This window comes from Salmo salar, chromosome 05 (assembly GCF_965601325.2).
Source record: "Salmo salar chromosome 05, fSalSal1, whole genome shotgun sequence".
Lineage (NCBI taxonomy): Eukaryota > Metazoa > Chordata > Actinopteri > Salmoniformes > Salmonidae > Salmo > Salmo salar.
In genome coordinates this window covers 71,745,404-71,761,957 of record NC_138295.1, presented here as the reverse complement: position 1 = coordinate 71,761,957, position 16,554 = coordinate 71,745,404, and the positions used below count along the sequence as shown (strand labels likewise).

The window sequence follows — 16,554 nt, the reverse complement described above, 5'->3', positions numbered from 1 at the left end:
TCTTATAAGCACTATAGTATTGCCAGCCTAATCTCGGGAGTTGATAGGCTTGAAGTCATAAACAGTGCTGTGCTTCAAGCATTGTGAAAAGCTGCTGGCAAACAGAGGAAAGTGAGGTTTGAATGAATGCTTACGAGACTGCTGCTGCCTACCACCGCTCAGTCAGACTACTCTATCAAATCATAGACTTAATTATAATAAACACACAGAAATACAAGCCTTAGGTAATTAATATAGTCAAATCCGGAAACTATAATTTCGAAAACATAACGTTTATTCTTTCAGTGAAATACGGAACTGTTCTAAGTATTGCTGTTACATTGCACAACCTTCAATGTTATGTCATAATTACAGTTGAAGTCGGAAGTTTACATACACCTTAGCCAAATACATTTAAAGTCAGTTTTTCACAATTCCTGACATTTAATCCTAGTAAAAATTCCCTGTCTTAGGTCAGTTAGGATCACCACTTTATTTTAAGAATGTGAAATGTCAGATAACAGTAGAGAGAATGATTTATTTTAGCTTGTATTTCTTTCATCACAGTCCCAGCGGGTCAGAAGTTTACATACACTCAATTAGTATTTGGTAGCATTGCCTTTAAATGATTTAACTTGGGTCAAACGTTTTGGGTAGCCTTCCACAAGCTTCCCACAATAAGTAGGGGGAATCTTGGCCCATTCCTCCTGACAGAGCTGGTGTAACTGAGTCAGGTTTGTAAGCCTCTGTCACGACTTCCGCCGAAGTCGGTCCCTCTCCTTGTTCGGGCGGCGTTCAGCGGTCGACGTCACCGGCCTTCTAGCCATCTGTTACGGCTTGGTAATCGTGGAGGAGGAATGAGGCGCAGGAAGCAATGAACACAGGGTAGTGGTGTTTTTAATATACACTCACACAAAAACAAATGTTCCCAAACACAGGGGAGAAAACACATACGGCGTAAAACACCGCCGACACGAACTTAAGCCGTCTGACAAGAAACAATCCCGCACAATACGGAAGCGGGCCAGCTAAATTAAATAGCCCCGCTAAATAACTAAACTGAACACAGGTGCCCAAAACCAAAAAAAGGGAAAACCAAAAAGGGAATCGGTGGCAGCTAACAGGCCGGTGACGACGACCGCCAAGCGCCACCCGAGCAGGAGGGGGCGCCACCGTCGGTGGGAATCGTGACACCATCGCCGATCCACTTTTCATTTTCCATTTGTTTTGTCTTTGTCTTACACACCTGGTTTCAATTCCCCAATTACTTGTTCATTATTTAACCCTCTGTTCCCCCATGTTTGTTTGTGAGTAATTGTTTATTGTAATGCGGTCAGTATTTGTGGCCTTGTATTTATACAACGTGTATTGTGATATTATTGAGTAAAATTGCTTTCATTACTCATATCTAATGTCCGCTTGACTCATCTCACCAGCTGCACACAGACGCTTTACAGAATTGCTCACCTGAAATGGAGTCAGCAGGAGCAGACGACCCCCCTTCTGCGGTCGAAGAGCGCGTCCAGCAGCACGCGACCATGTTACAACGTCTGGGCACCGCCATGGATCGCGTGCTGTAATATTTGTTCTATCTTTTCATGGGGATGTAATAGAAATTGTAGCCAGCTCTGCAATGCTTGTTTGAAGAGGAGCGATACATTTTTCAAAGTATCATTTTCATTAATCGAAAATGAGACATGGCAATCTGCACAAAGGCAAAAAGGTAATTTTTTAACAATGGATGAGCTTTTCTTAGTAATCTACTTGAGAACCATTTTGGGTTCAAGTAAAACTTTTGAACAAGTGAAGCTTTTAGAGAGAGGTTTAGTGCTTTTATATTTAATTGTCTCAACCCACCCAATTCATATTCCTTATATGGTTAGGCACGTTTTATTTTGTCTGGTTTACTGTCCCAGATAAAGCAAAATATGTTTTGCTCATGTGATTTGAAAAATGAATCATCAGGAGTAGGCAGCACCATAAGTAAGTGAGTAAACTGAGATATGACTAAGGAGTTAATCAGGGCAATTTTTCCATAAATAAACAGGTATTTACATCTCCATGGTTGCAGGATCTTGTCTATTTTTACAAGTTTTCTATTGAAATTCATTGTGGAGAGCTCATTTATATATTTTGTGGTTTGAATATCAAGTACGTCTACTTGACCGTCAGCCCATTTTATAGGTAAACTGCAGGTTAATGTAAATGTTGTATTTTTTAAAGATCCAATATGTAATATTGTACACTTATCATAATTAGGTTTTAGTCCAGAGTCCAGAAAAGTTACCTAGATCTTCAATGAGACATTGCAGGGATCTAGCTTGCGGACTTAATAATATAAAACTTGAGTCATCGGCATACATGGACACCTTTGTTTTTAAGCCTATGATTTCTAATCCTCTAATGTTGTTATTTGATCTAATTTTAATAGCTAGCTTTCGATGGCCATAATTAATAGATATGGTGACAGCGGACACCCTTGTTTAACTCCTCTTGACAATTCAAAACTCGGAGAAGTAACCGCTATTTACTATTTTACATCTGGGGTTGTTATACATTACTTTTACCCATTTTAAAAGAGAATCACCGAAATTGAAAAAGTCCAGGCATTTAAAAAAAAAAATCCAATCTTACTTTATCAAAGGCCTTTTCAAAATCCACTATAAATATTAGGCCTGGCTTCTTAGATGTTTCATGATGTTATTTTATTTCTAGTAATTGTCGTATATTATCTCCAATATATCGTCCATGTAAAAAACCTGTCTGATCTGGATGAACAATACCTGGTAAAACCTTTTTAATTCTGAGTGCTATGCATTTCGCTAGTATTTTTGCATGTGTAAGAGGCCTCCAGTTTTTTTTAGATTGAATGGATCTTTATATTTGCCATCTGGGTCTTGTTTTAATAATAGTGAAATCAGACCTTCCTGCTGAGTACATGACAGACTACCAGTTTTCTATAGGAGTAGTTAAAACAAGCTTGCAATGGAGCATTGAGTATATCAAAAAAAGGATTGATATACCTCTACCGGTATGCCATCAAGCCCTGGGGTTTTTCCAGACTGAATGGATTTAATAGCCTCAAAAAGTTATTCCTCTGTAATTTGGCCTGCACACTGATCTTTCTGAACATTTGTGATATTTAAAAAAATATATATATATTTGGAAAGATTTAATTACAGTAATCGTCATTCAGTGGGTGAGGATGAGACTTTAAAGAGAACATCTGCTTAAAACATTTAGCTTCCTCTTTTAAAATATAATTTAGAGAATCATAGATGACTACGTCTTCAGTAACGAGTTTCTGCAAATTATTTTTGTTAGCATTCCTGTGTTGGTGATTCAGGAATAATTTGGTGCATTTTACTCCATATTCCATCCAGTTTGCTTTACTTTTGTAATAGACTACATTAGATCGTCCTTGAATAAGTTCCTCCAGTTCTTGTTGTTTTTCCTCTAACTTATTTTGTATCTCTATAGTATCGTTTTTATTGCTATCTACCTGTACTATTGGTTCAAGTATTTCCCTTGTTAGTCTTGTCTCTTTAGCCAGAAACTGCTTTTTTATTATAGATGAATATTGAATTGAATGACCTCTGAAGGTACATTCAAAGGTATCCCAAACAATAAGGGTATTTGCTAATGTAACGGGTTTTGTTGGAAGGAGTGGACCAAAGTGCAGCGTGGAATGTGTTCATGATTTTATTAACAATGAACCACTCGAACAAATATAACAAAACGAAAAGCGCACAGTTCTGTCAGGTACAGAAATACAAAACAGAAAACAACTACCCACAAACACAGGTGGGAAAAGGCTGCCTATGTATGATTCCCAATCAGAGATAACGATAGACAGCTGCCTCTGATTAGGAACCATACTCGGCCAAAACAAAGAAATAGATGACATAGAATGCCCACCCCACACCCTGACCTAACCAAATAGAGAAATAAAACAGCTTTAAGGTCAGGGCGTGACAGCTGAACCTATATTATACTGGAAATATTAAGTTATACATTATTTTCTTAATTAAAAATAAATTGTCCTCCAGTAAACTTTGATTACATTTCCAATATCCCCATCCACGTGGAAATTCTATGAAAGTTATGTGAAGGCCAATTAGATGATGATTCGATCGCATTCTGTCTCCTATTAAATCTTCTTTAACCTTTATTGCAAGAGAAAAAGAGACAAGAAAGTAGTCAAGACAACTACAGTGAGGGAAAAAAGTATTTGATCCCCTGCTGATTTTGTACGTTTGCCCACTGACAAAGAAATGATCAGTCTATAATTTTAATGGTAGGTTTATTTGAACAGTGAGAGACAGAATAACAACAGAAAATCCAGAAAAACGCATGTCAAAAATATTATAAATTGATTTGCATTTTAATGAGGGTAATAAGTATTTGACCCCCTCTCAATCAGAAAGATTTCTGGCTCCCAGGTGTCTTGTATACAGTTAACGAGCTGAGATTAGATGCACACTCTTAAAGGGAGTGCTCCTAATCTCAGTTTGTTACCTGTATAAAAGACACCTGTCCACAGAAGCAATAAATCAATCAGATTCCAAACTCTCCACCATGGTTAAGACCAAAGAGCTCTCCAAGGATGTCAGGGACAAGATTGTAGACCTACACAAGGCTGGAATGGGCTACAAGACCATCGCCAAGCAGCTTGGTGAGAAGGTGACAACAGTTGGTGCGATTATTCGCAAATGGAAGAAACACAAAAGAACTGTCAATCTCCCTCGGCCTGGGGCTCCATGCAAGATCTCACCTCGTGGAGTTGCAATGATCATGAGAACGGTGAGGAATCAGCCCAGAACTACACGGGAGGATATTGTCAATGATCTCAAGGCAGCTGGGACCATAGTCACCAAGAAAACAATTGGTAACACACTACGCCGTGAAGGACTGAAATCCTGCAGCGGCCGCAAAGTCCCCCTGCTCAAGAAAGCACATATCCATGCCTGTCTGAAGTTTGCCAATGAACATCTGAAGGATTCAGAGGACAACTGGGTGAAAGTGTTGTGGTCAGATGAGACCAAAATGGAGCTCTTTGGCATCGACTCAACTTGCCGTGTTTGGAGGAGGAGGAATGCTGCTTATGACCCCAAGAATACCATCCCCACCGTCAAACATGGAGGTGGAAACATTATGCTTTGGGGGTGTTTTTCTGCTAAGGGGACAGGACAACTTCACTGCATCAAAGGGACGATGGACGGGGCTATGTACCATCAATTCTTGGGTGAGAACCTCCTTCACTCAGCCAGGGCATTGAAAATTGGTCGTGGATGGGTATTCCAGCATGACAATGACCCAAAACACACAGCCAAGGCAACAAAGGATGTGCTCAAGAAGAAGCACATTAAGGTCCTGGAGTGGCCTAGCCAGTCTCCAGACCTTAATGCCATAGAAAATCTGTGGAGGGAGCTGAAGGTTCGTGTTGCCAAACGTCAACCTCAAAAGCTTAATGACTTGGAGAAGATCTGCAAAGAGGAGTGGGACAAAATCCCTCCTGAGATGTGTGCAAACCTGGTGGCCAACTTCAAGAAACATCTGACCTCTGTGATTGCCAACAAGGGTTTTGCCACCAATTACTAAGTCATGTTTTGCAGAGGGGTCAAATACTTATTTCCCTCATTAAAATGCAAATAATCTTATAACATTTTTGACATGCGTTTTTCTGGATTTTTTTGTTGTTGTTCTCTCTCTCACTGTTCAAATAAACCTACCATTAAAATTATAGACTGATCATTTCTTTGTCAGTGGGCAAACGTACAAAATCAGCAGGGGATCATATACTTTTTTCCTTCACTGTAGCTTGATTAAGTCTCCTCCATGTATATCTCACTATGTCGGGGTTTTTTAGTCCCCAAATATATTCACTATTTCTAATGTGTCCATCATATTTGTAATTTCCTTAAGGGCACAGTGATGATAATTTGTAGAGTGATTTCCTTTACGGTCCATTGAGGTACTTAACACTGTGTTATAGTCTCCCACCATAATGATTTGATCTTTTGTTGCCTGTAAATTCAATAAATTGGTATAAATATTTTTGAAGAAGCATGGATCTTCCTGATTTGGACCATATAGATTAATGAGCCAAATCTCTTTTTTGTCCACTTTCATATTCAAAATATCAACCTTCCTTGCGAGTCATTCTTGACTATTTGCACATTCAGATCGAAATTCACACCTTTTGAGTTCCTTTGTCCATGACAGAAAATTATTTCACCACTCCATTACTTTTTCCATGCAACTTCATCTAAAGATGAAGAGTGAGTATATGTTATATTCCTTTTCTTTTAGCCATGTAAAGAATGATCTTCTTTTTTATAATCTGCTAAACCATTACAATTTTAACTGACTATACTTACTTCATCCCTTACCATAACTAGATACTATTCTCAATCTAAATTGACCATAATTAGTGCTTGTAAAGTTACTGCCATAGGAGGTACTATGACGGTCAAAATTTGAGATTTCAAATGTCTGATATTTAGAATTCAAGAAACAGGTTCTAGCAATATTTGTTTCATTGACTTGCCTGTTTGCCTGTGGGCCAATGCCACAGATGTTAGAAAATTGGGTCAAGATATTATGTGTGTAGTAAATCTGAGTAGGTTGATGTGTATGAAATTGGATGTGATTTAGTGAGATTGTGAATGATGTCTGGATTACAGTAAAACTATAATGTGTGATGTCCAAATAAATAATAACCCAGCCAATTTGCATGGTTGAGTGTCTATGTGTGTAACATGAAGTGAGTATAGCCTTAATATTCAGGATGATAATTTTCCATATAGTATCACCATCATAGTTGCATCATAATTGCCTTTAACATAATTTTCATAGAACAACACATCCCAGCATTTCCATTGCAATTGACGTTTCACATGATCATGAAAGAGACCTTGCATTACAATAGAGATGAGTTCACTACAGTACACATGTATCCTGTACAATATGTCATTATTCCAAACGTCCCTGTTCTGATATCTTCCCCTTGCTTCCCCTAGATGGAAGTTTTTTATAAACATTTTACCATTTGGCTAATTTCCAACTTCCTTGTATCGCAACCCTGTTCATCTCTCCTGACCAGGATGGTTACAGTATTTATATCTGACCTTAGAAGAGTTATTTACATTTGGACTGTGTAGATACTGTAAACAGTGACTAGAGTGATGTGTGTGGAGGCAGGACCTGTGGTTAGTGGGTTTGTATAATAAATGGTAAACAGAGAGACAGACAGATACATGTCTCTATTAAATCTCAGTCAATATTAAAGAGTGCAAAGCAGTCCATGAGCAAGCGTAATAAAGGATAAAGGGACAGCAAAAGGCTTTGATGAAGATGGCATACACACTCTTAGACAAAATGATTCCAAAAGGGTTATTTGCGAAGGGATAGGGTTCTACATTGTAGAATAATAGTGAAGACATCAAAACTATGAAATACCACATATGGAATAATGTCGTAACCAAAAAAGTGTTAAACAAATCAAAATATATTTTAGATTTTAGATTCTTCAAAGTAGTCACCTTTGACTTGATGACAGCTTTAAACACTCTTGCCATTCTCTCAACCAGCTTCAGCTGGAATGCTTTTCCAACAGTCTTGAAGGAGTTCCCACATATGCTAAGCACTTGTTGGCTGCTTTTCCTTCACTCTGCGGTCCAACTCATCCCATAGCATCTCAATTGGGTTGAGGTCGGGTGATTGTGGAGGCCAGGTCATCTGATGCAGCACTCCATCACTTTCTTTCTTGATCAAATAACCCTTACACAGCCTGGAAGTGTGTTGGGTCAAATGATAGTCCCACTAAGAGCAAACCAGATTCGATGGCATATCGCTGCGGAATGCTGTGTTAGTCATGCTGGTTAGGTGTGACTTGAATTCTAAATAAATTACAGACAGTGTCACCAGGAAAGCACACCATCACACCTCCTCCTCCATGCTTCACGGTGGGAACCACACATGCGGAGATTATCCGTTCACCTACTCTGCGTCTCACAAAAACACAGCTGTTGGAACCAAAAATCTCAAATTTGGACTCATCAGACCAAAGGACATATTTCCAATGGTATATTGTCCATTGCTGGTGTTTGTTGGCCCAAGCAAGTCTCTTCTTCCTATTGGTGTCCCCATAGTTGTGCGTTCTTTGCAGCAATTCGACCATGAAGGCCTGATTTCATGCAGTCTCCTCTGAACAGCTGATGTTCAGATGTCTGTTACTTGAACTCTGTGAAGCATTTACTTGGGCTGCAGTTACTGAGGCTGGTAACTCTAATGAACTTATCCTCTGCAGCAGAGGCAACTCTGGCTCTTCCTTTCCTGTGGCGGTCCTCATGAGAGCCAGTTTCATCATAGCGCTGATGGTTTTTGCGACTGCACTTGAAGAAACTTTCAAAGTTATTTTTCCCCCTTCCACTTGCCTCTTCCATTTTTGCAGTAGTAATTTTTCCACAAATAGACAGGTATTTTCCTTTCCATAGTAGCAAGATCTATTTTTGCTAACTTTCTTTTAAATGTATTTGTCACGGTTTTCGTAGGAAGGAGCGGACCAAAGTGCAGCGTGTGTGTTGTTCCACATTTTATTTTCACTGTGAAACTATGCAATACATACAAAATAAACTGACTGAACAAAAACAACAAACCGTGACGAAGAGTTAACATACACGTAATCCAAATCAATCTCCCACAAACCCAGGTGGGAAAAACACCTACTTAAGTATGATCTCCAATTAGAGACAGTGATGACCAGCTGCCTCTAATTGGAGATCATCCCGAACAAAACCCAACATAGAAATACAAAACTAGAACATAACATCATAGAAAAACTCAACTAGCAAACCCCCCTGTCACGCCCTGACCTACTCTACCATAGAAAATAACAGCTTTCTATGGTCAGGACGTGACAGTATTGGAGTGAGTTAATTTCTTTCTTTCGGGATATGTATACCGAGTATGTCCACACGAGTATGTACACATCACCGTCACACAATTTTATTGGTAAACTACACGGTAATGTAAAAGTTGTATTATTTATTGATCCAGTATGTAATAAAGTACACTTACCATAATTTGGTTGTAATCCAGAGAGGTTAGAAAAAGTATCTAAATCCCCTATGAGGCTGTGGAGGGATCCAAATTGTGGATTTACTCTTTTACACTTAGGGTTACTACACATAACTTTAACCCATTTTATAAGAGATTCTCCAAAATTGAAATATTCCAGGCATTTACATATAAACTCCAGTAGTACTTTATCAAAAGCCTTTTCAAAGTCAGATATGAATACCAGGCCTGGTTTCCCAGATTTTTCAATGTTCTATTGTTTCAGTACTTGTCTTATATTATCTCCAATGTACCGTCCATGTAAAAACCTGTCTGATTAGGATAAATAACATCCGACAATACCTTTTTAATTCTATGCGCTATGCATTTTGCTAGAATTTTTCCATCACAACACTGATGTGTCAGAGGCCTCCAATTGTGTAAATGTACTGGATCTTTATGTTTACCTCTTGGATCTTGTTTCTATAATAATGAAATTAGACCTTATTGTTGAGAGTCTGATAATCTAGCATTAATATAGGAGTGGATAAAACATGGTAATAACGGTCTTCTGAGTATATAAAAAAAGGTTTAATATACCTCCACTGGTATGCCATCCAGCCCTGGAGTTTTCCCGGACTTAAAGGATTTAATTGCATCAAGAAGTTCCCCCTCTGTAATTTGGCCTTCACATGAGTCTTTCTGTACAGCTGTTAATTGTACATTATTAATAGAAATAAATCCATACAATTAGCTTCAGTGAGTGGAGATGGAGGAGACTGAAACGAAAACTTTCCTTCCTCTTTCAAAATATTGTTTGGTGAATCATGGGTGACTCGGTCATTTGTAACAAGTTTCGGTAAATCATTTTTGGTAGCATTTCTATGTTGAAGATAAAATACATTTGGTGCATTTTTCCACATATTCCATCCAGTTTGCTTTATTTTTTAGAATATATTACATTTCATCTTTCTTGATTAAGTTCCTCCATTTCTTTTTGTTTTTCCTACAACTTATTCTGAGCCTTTATGGTACCGTTTTCATTGCTATCTATTTGTACCTTTAGTCCTTCCATTTCCTTTGTTAATTTGGAATCTTTTGACCTAAAAGTGTCCCATACAATAAGGGGATCTGCTGTTGTAACGGCTGTCGTATAGAGGGGACCAAGGCGCAGCGTGTTGAGTGCTCATAATGACGTTTATTTAAACTCAGAACACTAAAGAAAATACCAAAGAGAAAACGAACAGCTAACAGTTCTGTCAGGTACTGAAGTCTACACAGAACACAACTAAACAGAAAACAACTGCCACAAACACACTAGAAAAAAAAACAACGTAAATATGGTCTCCAATTAGAGACAACGCGAACCAGCTGCCTCTAATTGGAGATCATCCCAAAAAACCTCCAACATAGAAATAGAATACTAGAACAAAACATAGAAATAGAAAACAGACAAACCACCCAAAACACCCCCTGTCACGCCCTGACCTACTCTACTATAGAAAACGACATCTTACTAGGGCCAGGACGTGACAGCTGTACCTATGTTATGTCAGAAAAAGTCAGCTATAAATTATTCTGTCCTAGTTAAAAACAAGTTATCATCCAATAGGCTTCGATAAAATGTCCAATATCCTCACCCACGTGGAAATTCTGTAAGAGTAATATATATGCCAATTATTTGATGGTCCGACCGCATTCTGTCCCCCATCAACACTTTTTAATCTTTAGGGAGAGTGACATAAGTAAGTAGTCAAGACTAGCTTGATTGAGCATCCGCCATGTACATGTATATCTCACTAGGTCAGGATATTTAAGCCTCCATACAGTGCATTCGGAAAGTACCCAGACCCCTTGACTTTTTTCACATTTTGTTAGGTTACAGCCTTATTCTAAAATTGATTAAAGCGTTTTTTTCCCTCTCATCAATCGACACACAGTACCCCATAATGAAAAAGCCAAAACAGGTTTTTACACATTTTTGCTAATTTCTTAAAAATGGGAAAATGAAATATAACATTTACATAAGTATTGAGACCCTTTACTCTTTGTTGAAGCATCTTTGGCAGTGATGACAGCCTTGAGTCGTCTTGGGTATTTCGCTACAAGCTTGGCACACCTGTAAATAGGGAGTTTCTCCCATACTTCTCAACAGATCCTCTCAAGCTCTGTCAGGTTGGATGGGGAGCATTGCTGCACAGCTATTTTCAGATCTCTCCAAAAATGTTGGATCAGGTTCAAGTCCGGGCTCTGGTTGGGCCACTCAAGGACATTCAGAGCCTTTTCCCGAAGCCACTCCTGCGTTGTCTTGGCTGTCTGCTAAGGGTCGTTATCCTGTTGGAAGCTGAACCTTCGTCCCAGACTGAGGTCCTGAGAGCTCTGGAGTAGGTTTTCATCAAGGATCTCTCTGTACTTTTCTCTGTTCATCTTTGCCTCAAATCTGACGAGTCTCCCAGTCCCTGCCGCTGTAAAACATCCCCACAGCATGACGCTGCACCGCCATGCTTCACCGTAGGGATGGTGCCAGGTGTCCTCCAGATGTGACGCTTGGCATTCAGGCCAAAGAGTTTAATCTTGGTTTCATCAGACCAGAGAATCTTGTCATATGCTTTTTGTTAAGCATTGGCTTGCGTCTGGCCACTCTACCATAAAGGCCTGATTAGCGGAGTTCTGCAAAGATGGTTGTCCTTCTGGAAGGTTCTCCAATCTCCACAGAGGAACTCTAGAGCTCTTTCAGAGTGACCATCAGGTTCTTGGTCACCTCACTGACCAAGGCCCTTCTCCCCCGATTGCTCAGTTTGGCTGGGAGGACAGGTCTAGCAAGAGTCTTGGTGGTTCCAAACTTCTTCCATTTAAGAATGATGGAGGCCACTGTGTTCTTGGGACCTTCAATGCTGCAGAAATGATTTGGTACCCTTCCCCCAGATTGGACTCTCAAGGATGATCAATGGAAACATAATGCACCTGAGCTCGATTTCGAGTCGCATAGCAAAGGGTCTGAATACTTATGTAAATAAGTTATTTATGTTTAACATTTTTAATGCACTTGCGAAAATGTCAAATGTCAAATGTTTTTGCTTTGTCATTATGATGGGGGAAAATATTTATTTAATCCATTTTAGAATAAGGTTGTAGCGTAACAAAATGTGGAAAAAGACAAGGGGTCTGATTACTTTCCAAAGGCACTGCATTTTTACATTTTAGCAGACACTCTTATCCAGAGCGACTTACAGTAGTGAATGCATACATTTCATACAATTTCATACATTTTTTTTTTCTGTGCTGGCCCGTGCTGGCCCCCCGTGGGAATCGAACCGACAACCCTGGTGTTGCAAACACCATGCTCTACCAACTGAACTACAGGGAAGGCTGCATATATAATGTAACAAAAAAGCTGCTAGACTGTTGGTATGAGGTTCTTACTGTGTAATACAGTGTTTGGATTTCGCCACGAATAACGGGACCCATGTCATTCAAAACTTTGACTCAAGTTTAGAAAAAAGCATCTGGATGCACCTGGATGATCATCAAGACTTTTGGAAGAATGGTCTATGGACAGATGATTCACAAGTATAACATTTTGGACGAGATTGGTCCCAATATGCATGGCTGAAAACCAAACACTGCATTCCACAGTAAGAACCTCATACCAATGGTCAAGCACTGTAGTGGTAGTGTGATGGTTTTGGGATGCTTTGGTGTCTCAGGATCCGGATGACTTGCCTTAACAGAAGGAACCAGGAATTCTGCTCCATTTCAGAGAATTCTACAGGAGAATGTCAGGCCATCTAGCTGTGAGCTGAGTCATGCAGCAAGACAATGATGCAGAACAAAATTTGATGTTTTGGAATGGCCTAGTCAAAGTCCTGACCTAATCCCAATTGAGATGCTGTGGCAGGACTTGAAATGAGCAGTTCATGCCATTTATTAAGTGTAAGGGGGCAATTACTTTTTTCACACAGGTGAATTGTGTGTTGCATAATGTTTTTAAATAAATAAAGTATACTTTTTTTAAACTCAGGTTCCCTTTTTCTAAAATTGGGTTTTGGTTGAAGATCTGATAACATTCAGTATCAAAAGTATGCAAAAACATAGAATATCAGAAAGGGGGCAAATCATTTTTCAAGGCACTGTAAGTGTTTCTTGACAGGTTCAATGTGAACAGTGTCTTATGAGCCCAGGTTGCTTTAGCCACCGTGGATGGATCATGATTTTCAACAGCGTCGGAGGACCTATCCCCAGCCTCATTGGCCAAGTATGATCCAGCCTCCTCCCAGGACCTGTGTAGGACAAACAGAGTTGATCAGATTTACAGTAAACCATAATCAACTTGAAAACACTCCTGTGTGTCAACAAAAAACACAGTGGGAAAAATGTACGTGGGCAAAATAGGGCGTGGGTAGTTGGGTGGGTGTGTGTGAGTGTGTTCTGGCGACAGGTAGGGTGGGTAGGTACATTTGCATCACCTGACTCCAGCAACATTACATGATCCTGAATAAATATTTGTTGATTGAGAGGAGACTGTGACTGTGGAGTATTGACATGTTTGGATTTACCAAGAAGGGTGGACAGTCATTTGGTTCATAGGAAAGATTACCGTTCATTTCTGATCCATGGTGTTTGATAAGTGGTAGAACTATGGAGTATCCTCTGGTGTGGGTTCTCATCCTGGTGCTGCTCAACTTCACTACAGGTAAAGAGGACAAAACGCTCATTCTGGAAATATATTGATAACTATTTGTGCTATAACGCTTTGTTAAATTAGTAACAGGTTGTTCAAATGTCTCTGTTTGGTTGATGCACTTCAGTCAAACAGTATCAAGTCAGAAAGATGGAGATTTCTATTTATCTGACATTGACAACAATGTATAGAGTAGACATTAGAAATAGATAGTAGGTCATGTTGTAAATTGTGGGTTCAAATTGAAGGCACAATGTTGAAACAAAAGCTTGTATTTCTGTTAAAGTTCCATAGTCCGAAGATTTGATTAATCTCAATTAAAATATTTTAAGAACTTTAAAGACTTTTGTACTGATTTAATAATATCTCAAAACATGAACTAAACTCATCAATCCATCCTCTTCTAGGTGTCTCTGGCCAGGTGGTGGTTCCCTCGATGAACCCCTTAGCTGTGGGCAGTAATGTCACACTGAACCTAGTTCCTCAAAGCCCCATCAATGTAGGGATCTGGTCATATGAAACTACAATCATTGTACTTTTCTATCCTAATGGCAGTAGAGTGAGTACAAGTTATCTTGGCAGAGTCTCATTCAACCGCTCCTCCTCAGAGCTGTCCATAAGCTCTCTCCAACTCAACGACTCAGGTCTATATACCGTGCAGGGAATGGAGCCAGTCCGGTATGCTGTGGTGACTTTGTCTGTCCAGGGTAAGGAAATGACCTCTGCCTGTCTGTTTATCTTTCTACTATGATAGACTCTCACTCACTGGCACACACGGTCACTTGCTTGCACATATGCTAACCTGCACAATTACTTGCCCATTCATATACTTTCTTAAAACATGCATGCACATACATTCTCTATCAATGATTAATCTCTGTCACAATAATAAAAGGCAAAGTCATTTTCCTGACCTCCAAAGCTAACACTTAAATATGTCAATGTTTTCTGAACCTATAGTGAATTTGGCCTACGTAATACCTAAAACAGATCACAGAGTTTGAGCAAACTGTTCTTTTCAATTTCAGATAAGACGAACACAATATTTTTTATGTGTTCAAAGAGACTAAGGGCTCTACAGGGCTCAATCCTGAAACCTGGTCTCTATGATAAGTAAACAAAATAGCATATTTAGATGGATTTCCAAAACAAGTTTTACAATATGAAACAAATATCAACTATATGGTTGTAATTCAGTAAGACACAAAAAAAACGTTCTTGAGACACATCCATCTTATCTTGACTGCCATCTACTCTCTCACCCACAGAGCCCATTTCAAACGTGACTCTGAGGGCCAAAGCCACTGATCTAGTGGAATCGAACGACACTTCCATTTTCACCTGCTCTGTCTCCTCTGGCACCTCCCTCTCCTACCGCTGGCTGAATGGCAGCTCAGAGGTCACAGCCAGTGACAGAGTTTGGCTTGGTGGTGGGAACAGCACTCTCACCATAGTCAGTGTGACACGACACGATGAAGGGCCGTTCAGATGTGAGGTCATCAATGGAATCAGCAATGGCACCAGCCAGCCCATTGGCCTCAATGTTAGATGTGAGTATCAGATTATGCAGTATACTGTACATTAATCATACACAACAGACATGGATTGTACCTTGTCATTGAGAGCCAGAATTCCATGCAATGATGTAATATGCCTATTTTCATCCCAAACCATTCCTCTGTGTACACATGATCCAGATCATTATTTGGAGAGATCATTAGTACACTGTGTTAAGTAGAGCAGGACAGAAACATATTCTAGGTAATGTTTACCCAACACTTCATTGTTGTTGATTTTCCCCCATAGATGGCCCAAGTAACCTCACCATGATGGTAGTTCCTGAGATGACCATAGGACATACAGCCTACAAGACGGGCTCTGTCATCACTTTGTCCTGCTCCGCTCAGTCAAAACCCACTGAGTCCTACAAGTGGAGGTTTAATGAGGCGTTCCTCAATGAGCAAAGTCCACAGCTCAGCCTGCAGAACACCAGAGAGAACCAGACAGGAAGTTACGCCTGCTTAGCCTACAACAATGTCACACTCCGATTCGCCTCCATGACCACAATGATAAAGATCGTGGGTGAGGCAACATTCATCGTTACGAAATGTCGTATAGTTGGTAGTGAATATTTGATTATTGATGGGTATAAATAGAATGTTATATAATGGTCTTTTTACCACCAATCAAGTGAAGTACAGTATGACAAATGATTCCTCCTCTTCTTTTTACCATAGAGCCGATATCAGCGGTTTCGTTGAACCGTGATGGGAAGCCACCGATACTGGATCAGTCCTTCACTCTGCGGTGTGAGGTGACTGGACCTGTAGACTACATTATCTGGCTGATGAACGGCCAGCTCATCTCCCTAAATAACAGAACATTCTTCTCTACGGACAACAACACAATGGTTATCAACCCAATCCAATTTTCTGACAATGGAGAATATCTTTGTGAGGCCTTTAATGCTGTTAGCAACCTGACCAGCATAGCATACACGCATGTGGTGAACTGTGAGTATTACAAGAGCTGGTAATCTTTGTCTGATAAAACCAATTCAGTGGCCTTGTAGTTAGAGTTTCCATACTGAGATAACTGTATAAGTTTGGGAGTTTGATCCCTGGATGAGTCATACCAACGACTGTAAAAATGGGACCCAACGTGTCTTTACTTGGCAAGCAGCATTAAGGAGATAGATTGGGGGTAAGGGCCTGTGATAGACTAGTGTCCTGTCCAGGGGATGTGCTTATACGTCAAGCTGCAACACACTACAGAAACAGGAGATAGGTTGCTGCTCCCATGAGCTGTTCTAACTTGCAAAAGCCAAAGATTGT

The 16,554-nt window shown here is 39.7% G+C and overlaps 1 protein-coding gene across 1 annotated transcript; it reads left to right on the top strand.

Annotated features, from left to right (window-relative positions):
- Positions 1-13,502: 13,502 nt before the first annotated feature.
- On the top strand, positions 13,503-16,256 carry LOC145879461 (cell adhesion molecule CEACAM1-like). The gene is made up of 5 exons (XM_082974943.1): positions 13,503-13,732; positions 14,128-14,427; positions 14,989-15,270; positions 15,527-15,802; positions 15,958-16,256. Exons 1-5 carry the CDS (start codon positions 13,678-13,680, stop codon positions 16,254-16,256), a joined length of 1,212 nt encoding a protein of 403 aa, XP_082831069.1. The 5' UTR covers positions 13,503-13,677.
- The last annotated feature ends 298 nt before the right edge of the window (positions 16,257-16,554 follow it).

Bases quoted from the DNA above. Each gene is read 5' to 3' on its own strand.
- LOC145879461 (XM_082974943.1), top strand. From the start codon at position 13,678: ATGGAGTATCCTCTGGTGTGGGTTCTCATCCTGGTGCTGCTCAACTTC. The intron at 14,428-14,988 runs GTAAGGAAATGA...TCTCACCCACAG, and splicing joins GGTGACTTTGTCTGTCCAGG to AGCCCATTTCAAACGTGACT. The intron at 15,271-15,526 runs GTGAGTATCAGA...TTTCCCCCATAG, and splicing joins CATTGGCCTCAATGTTAGAT to ATGGCCCAAGTAACCTCACC.